General features: G+C 37.7%; 1 protein-coding gene across 1 annotated transcript in view; it reads left to right on the top strand.

Moving 5' to 3' along the window:
• Positions 1-423: 423 nt before the first annotated feature.
• LOC106094194 (solute carrier organic anion transporter family member 74D) overlaps positions 424-7,198 on the top strand; it is a 30,873-nt gene continuing 24,098 nt past the window's right edge. Inside the window, exons 1-2 of the mRNA XM_013261394.2 lie at positions 424-593; positions 672-901. Coding sequence (XP_013116848.2) covers positions 424-593; positions 672-901 — 400 coding nt within the window. The remainder of the gene's footprint in view (positions 594-671; positions 902-7,198) is intronic.

Below are 7,198 nucleotides of genomic sequence, written 5' to 3'. Positions count from 1 at the left end.
ATTTTATGCATCCGCAAGTCACCCAATTTGCTCTCAGACTTGAATTAATCTCTGGCATACTTCACCTGAATATGTTTCCCCCAAATCAATCAGTAAGGTGTAAATGTTTATACTTAACCAAGTCGAAATAAATTAAAAATATGAGCATGTCACTGATAAGACCAATTTACTCTTTAGCCAGTTGGCCATTAGTCAATGGCTTGTACTCATTTGGTTTATACTTTTGGAAAAAACTTAAAAAGATTGCATTGCATTCAGCAGTCGGGCGTTAAGATTAAAAGAGCTAAGGTGCTTGGTGATTTCGTAACATGGAAATTGTTTAAAACAACGGTAACAGCATAAAACGGCTTCAGTTTGCTTTATAAAAATAAAGCCAGTAAAAGTTTTTGATCGTCTTCAATTTTCCCCAAAAAAAAGATAAAAATGGTTAAAACCGATATTGATTTACAAAATGAATTGGAAACGAGAAAAAGACTTTTGGAAACTCAAAAATCCATCGACGCCGAAGAATTGAAACGGGTTCTGCAAGAATTGCCTTTGACCAAGGACACGACGTGTGGTATTGGATTTATAAAAGGATCAGCGCTACAAAAGTAAAAAAGAAAGCTTTTCTAATGAGTGTTCAAATTATTTTTTTTTTTGGTTTTTGTATTTTCAATGCATTATCTTAGATTTGCTAATCAAACGGCTTATACGATTATTTATGGCCTGGTCGGTTGTGTCTTTGCCATGGCAAGTGCATATTTCAATGCCACCATATCAACTTTGGAAAAACGCTTTAAAATTCCCTCACGCAATACCGGCATTATTATGATGGGCAATGATTTGAGTCAAGTTCTGTGTTCGGCATTTTTGGGTTATTATGCTGGTAGAAAACATAGACCAAGATGGATGGGTTTTGGTAAGTAAACAAATTTTATTATAAACATTTAAAATTTGGATGGGTCAACCTTTTTAATCTCTGTGTAAAATCAAAAAGTTGTTAATTCAAGCGGTTAGCTTACACTCGAACTATTTTTCTGATGTATACACATTAGCCACTGTGGAGCCAACTGTAGCGCAGAGGTTAGCATGTCCGCCTATGACGCTGAACGGTTGGGTTCGAATCTTGGCGAGAATATACGAAAAAAATTTTCAGCGGTGGTTTTCCCCTCCTAATGCTGGCAACATTTGCAAGGTACTATGCCATGTAAAACTTCTCTTGAAAGAGGTGTAGCACTGCGGTGCGCCGTTCGGACTCGGCTATAAAAAGGAGGCCCCTTATTATTGAGCTTAAATTTGAAATTTGAATTCATTGATATGTGAGAAGTTTGGCCCAGTTCCTTAGTGAAATATTCATGGGCAAAATTTTCAATTTGCAATACACAAATCAATTTGTGTTTGTTTGTAGGTTTGTTTGTTTGTTTGTATGTTTGTGTGTTCCTTATAGACTTAGAAACGGCTGAACCGATTTTCTTGAAATTTTCACAAATGGTGCATAATGACCCCGTGGTGAAAATAGGGTACTACATTTTTTGATATTTGAAGGGGGAACGGACCCTCCCCCTTACCCTAATTTTCAAAAACGCCAGATCTCGGAGATGGGTTGTGCGATTTAAGCGAAATTATATGTGATCTCTTATAAAGGGTGATTTTTTTGAGGTTAGGATTTTCATGCATTAGTATTTGACAGATCACGTGGGATTTCAGACATGGTGTCAAAGAGAAAGATGCTCAGTATGCTTTGACATTTCATCATGAATAGACTTACTAACGAGCAACGCTTGCAAATCATTGAATTTTATTACCAAAATCAGTGTTCGGTTCGAAATGTGTTCATTCACCGTAACGTTGCGTCCAACAGCATCTTTGAAAAAATACGGTCCAATGATTCCACCAGCGTACAAACCACACCAAACAGTGCATTTTTCGGGATGCATGGGCAGTTCTTGAACGGCTTCTGGTTGCTCTTCACTCCAAATGCGGCAATTTTGCTTATTTACGTAGCCATTCAACCAGAAATGAGCCTCATCGCTGAACAAAATTTGTCAAAATTTGAACACATTTCGAACCGAACACTGATTTTGGTAATAAAATTCAATGATTTGCAAGCGTTGCTCGTTAGTAAGTCTATTCATGATGAAATGTCAAAGCATACTGAGCATCTTTCTCTTTGACACCATGTCTGAAATCCCACGTGATCTGTCAAATACTAATGCATGGAAATCCTAACCTCAAAAAAATCACCCTTTAGTACCCTAAAACTTAAAATTTGGTATCCAAATTTCGGATGGGATACCTAGGGGGCTGCCCCACCCTAAAACCTACCAAACATATATTTAGACCAATCACGACAATATGGGACTCAAATGAAAGGTATTTAGGATAAGAAAACGTATCTTATATCCAATTGTCGGACCAAGTACTAGGGGGACCACCCCAAGCCCCAAAACACACCTAAATCGGACATATATACCGACCATAGCAATATGGGACTCAAATGAAAGGTATTTGCTAGTAGCATACGAATCTGACATCCAAATGTGGGACCACGTTTCTGGGAGTCCACCCCTTTCCCAAAACACCCCCCAACCAGGACTTATTTACTAACCATGGGAATATGGGGCTTTAATAAAAGGTATATGAATGTAGAATACGAATCTGATATCTAAATATGGGACCAAGTGTTTAGGGGTCCACCTCTCACCAAAAACATCCCTCACAGGGGACAAATTTCGACCATGGCAATATGGGGCTCAAATGATAGGTCTGTGGGAGTAAAGCACGAATTTGATATCAATATTCGGGAAAAGTATCTATGGGGCCACCCCACCCCCACAACACCACCCAAATAGTAAGTATTGTCTGACTATTGCAATATGAAGCTCAAATAAGAGGGGTTTTAAAGTGGAACACGAATCCGATATAAATTTTCAAGTCCAACTCACTGAGTGGCCGCCCATAACCCATAATACCCCCAAGCCGGCCATGTTTGCCGACTATGGAAATGTGGGGCTCAAATTAAAGTTATGTGGGAGTACAGCACGTATTTGATATCAACATTAGGGGCCCACTCCACCATAACAACCCCCAAATAGGACGTATTTGCTTACCAAGACAATTAGGGTCTTAAAGAGACACCCCAAGCCGGACATATTTGCTGACTTTTGCAATAAGGTGTTCAAATGAGATTAGAAGACGAATTTGATATCCAATTTTGAGGCCAATGGCAATATGGGGTTCAAATAAATGATAAATAGTTATATGAGAATAGAGTACGTTGCTGATATATTATCCGGGCTTAGTGTTTGGATGACCACCCCAATTCCCAAAGCACCCCTAAATCGGGCATATTTACCGACCATAGCAATGTGGAGCTTAAATGAAAGCTGTCATATATACCGATTTCCCGATTTAACTTTTTGTGCCCATAAACTACTAATTTTTTTTAACAAATTATTCTGAAATGTGGAACGGGGCTTTTCGACCCTATGTTACAGATCGGACTATATTTGGATACCTGATCTCCTGATTTGTGGTCTTGGGTCCTTAAAAGGCGCATTTACTACCAAATTTCCCTGATATACTAAGTCATATTTGACCACTTCGTCCTGATTACGGTGTAGATCGGACTATATTTGGTTATAGACCAATCTACCATTTTATGTGATCCTTTTAGTGCTCTTGTTGTCGTTTCTTTTGAAATTGTTCATTACTTTTCTTGGTTTTATTTTTAGATCTTTATCATAGCTCTGCTAAGCTCGTAACAGTGCTGCTAATTGAATAGGTTTGTGTCTCTACTAGTTAACGTTAACTTTATCTTCACGGACATCATTCTCCATTACTCCGTTATGACCCGGCACCCAAACGATGCGGATCGTGCCATCTTTAGAGAAGTTTTGAATCTCCTTCTTACAATCCAATACTGTTTTTGACCTAGCCGTCTTGGTGGTTTTTGCCCTGATGGCCAGTTTACGGTCCGTAATATAACGTCCTCGCGTAAACACCAAACCACTTCACGCATTTGGTGATCGCTCGGATCTCCATCTGCAGCACCGTATTATGGCAGACGTATTATTGTCAGGCAAACAGATCTCAATCACCTTTGGTCTAATAGCCGTAGTGGCTTGAGAAGTATAAAGTGCTCTAGTGGGCGTGGCCTTCACCGCACCGCCTATACCAAGACAACATGTTTTCTGAACTTGTTGTATTAACCTTATGTTGCACTTTTTCTACTGAGGCATATGTAAATCCAATCACGCTCCTGTAAAGTCAGCCTCCTCGGATTGAGGAACCATTTCGAGCCTACGAATCGTCTACATAGTGTCCAATATAAGTGATCCTTTTCAGTACGCTCCTGAATGTGACACTTCCAATTCAGTTTCTTGTCTAAAATAAGTTTCTTGAACTTTTCAGATATCGAAAAAGTTTTATTGAGAAAACGTGGTGCGTCAAATCGGGCTACCTTCGTCTTCTTTATGAACCGGAAGATTCATGGGGATGGAGAATTATTCACCGGACTTGATGAAAAAATGGGAAATAACATCTGGGAAGCCATCGACTCCTGCTGCCTTGTTGTTCTGTAGGCAGACTACTGCTACATTGACCTCATTCTAGCTTTTTCTTTTTACAATACCGCCAACAGAGATTGGTTTTTAGCATCCTTGCCGCCTCCACTTTTGCGAATCAGCAGTTGGGAAAAAGTTTGTCTCTATATTACAACCTTACTCAGAAAATCTCTTACCAGATTTCTTAATTTGTCACTGCAAAAGGATTTTTATGAACCACAGCTTTTGGTAGCCCGAACAATTTTTCGAAATGCCGAGATGACTTACTTTAGGTCCCCGCCATGAGGCGCCCGGACCACCTAGAGCCTTGAAATACGATCCGCTAACTCCTCAGATATATCCATTCCAATTTTCAATGATATATCTCTAACCGTTGTCACACGGCATATTTTTTACTAGTTTTTTTTTTCATTTTATCCCACTGTGCGATATTAAAAATCTAACTTTTGTGTTTTAAGCTGTGGAAGAATTTAGCCTCTATGAAATATCAGATTTTTTCTTGTGGAGGCTAAATTTTCTAATCTTTGGAACAAAAATATTGTCCCTTTCTATATATCAAATAGAATATCCTAGGACAAAGTCATTGTCATGGCAGAGGCAAAGGTTCCCGGCTCTCTATAAGCGCTCATAGAATATATCATTGGTGTGTCCTTATCATCTGTCAGGACATGAGACTGATTTAAAAGAATTTTCCCCTAGGCGGATTATATTTAGCCCATCATCTTATCCACCCCCAATTTGAGAAATATGGATTACCATGAGTCAAACGAGAATTGGCCCCAATCGTTACCAGAAAAAAGTTTTGTATACCTGGAGCTTCTCCATATATCTGGTTGGGGCAGATTTTAAATTAATACCAAGTACTTTTTCAACCCGCTTTAATGTCCCCATTCCAAACATGAATGGCGAAAAATAAATAAAGATTTACTTACAAATATAAATATTTGTGTATAAAAGTTTACAACCAAATATGTCATCCATAGAATATTTATTTTGTTTTATCACTAATGCACTTACAGCCATATATGTACTCTAGATCTAATGTGTGCAGTTGTATAAAAATAATTAATTGGACCATGAAAGTCCATAGATTGTAGCAAGCAAATTTTTGCAATTTATGTTTGATTTTTAATATTTGTTGTTTAGAAAATACAACAAGTAAAAGTGTGCTAAGTTTGGCCGGGCTGAATCTTATATACCCTCCACTAAGGATCGCATTTGTCAAGTGCTTTGCATGACTTTTTTCAAATAGAAAACCAGTAAGGAAAGGCAAAAGTCGGGTGGAGCAGACTATATATTGGGTTGCCCAAAAAGTAATTGCGGATTTTTCATATAGTCGGCGTTGACACATTTTTTCACAGCTTGTGACTCTGTAATTGCATTCTTTCTTCTGTCAGTTATCAGCTGCTACTTTTAGCTTGCTTTAGAAAAAAAGTGTAAAAAAAGTATATTTCATTAAAGTTAATTCTAAGTCGTATTAAAAATTAATTTATCTCTTTTAAAAAATCCGCAATTACTTTTTGGGCAACCCAATAATACCCTACACCACCGAGTATACGTTATACTATTAATAAATAGCACTTATATCCAAATTTAGTCAGACTTTAATTTTGCATACCTATTGAAATATCGAATAGAACCTTATACGATTTTCTTACGATGGTACGAAAATTGTGTCTTCTATAGCCTTAAAAGACGAAACGCATAAAAGATATATAGGAGAGTTTTATCTCAATCAATTTTGATGATGCACACGTATTGGGATGGCAATTGAACCATCTCATGAAAAATTTTGTAGAGATCGGACTAAAATTGTGGCTTCTACAGCCTTAAAAGGCCATATCAGATGAAAAATATATATGGGAGCTATATCTAAATCTTGGCGGATTTTTATGAAACTTTGCACACATATGAGGACGTTGAATAAAACAGCCCATGCCAAATTTTGTACAGATCGAACCAAAATTGTGGCTTCTACAGCCTTAAAAGGCCATATCGGATGAAAAATATATATGGGAGCTATATCTAAATCTGTACCAATTTTTATGAAACTTTGCACACATATGAGGACATTGAATAAAACGGTCCATGCCAAATTTTGTAAAGATCGGACCAAAATTGTGGTTTCTACAGCCTTAAAAGGCCATATCGGATGAAAGATATATATGGGAGCTATATCTAAATCGGGACCGATTTGTATGGAACTTTACACACATATGAGGACGTTGAATTAAACGGCCCATGCCAAATTTTGTAGAGATTGGACCAAAATTGTGGCTTCTACAGCCTTAAAAGGCCATATCGGATGAAAAATATATATGGGAGCTATATCTTAATCGGGACCGATTGTTATGGAACTTTGCACACATATGAGGACGTTGAATAAAACGCTTCATGCCATATTTTGCAAAGATCGGACTAAAATTGTGCCTGCTATAGCCTTAAAAGGCCATATCGGATGAAAGATATATATGGGAGCTATATCTAAATCTGTACCAATTTTTATGAAACTTTGCACACATATGAGGACATTGAATAAAACGGTCCATGCCAAATTTTGTAAAGATTGGACCAAAATTGTGGCTTCTACAGCCTAGAAGGCCATATCAGATAAAAATTATATATGGTAGCTATATCTAAATCTGGACTGA

The sequence above is a fragment of the Stomoxys calcitrans genome, chromosome 5, assembly GCF_963082655.1.
Source record: "Stomoxys calcitrans chromosome 5, idStoCalc2.1, whole genome shotgun sequence".
In the NCBI taxonomy this organism is placed as follows: domain Eukaryota; kingdom Metazoa; phylum Arthropoda; class Insecta; order Diptera; family Muscidae; genus Stomoxys; species Stomoxys calcitrans.
Note: the sequence above shows the minus strand (reverse complement) of the source record. Positions and strands in the feature narration are given on the sequence as shown.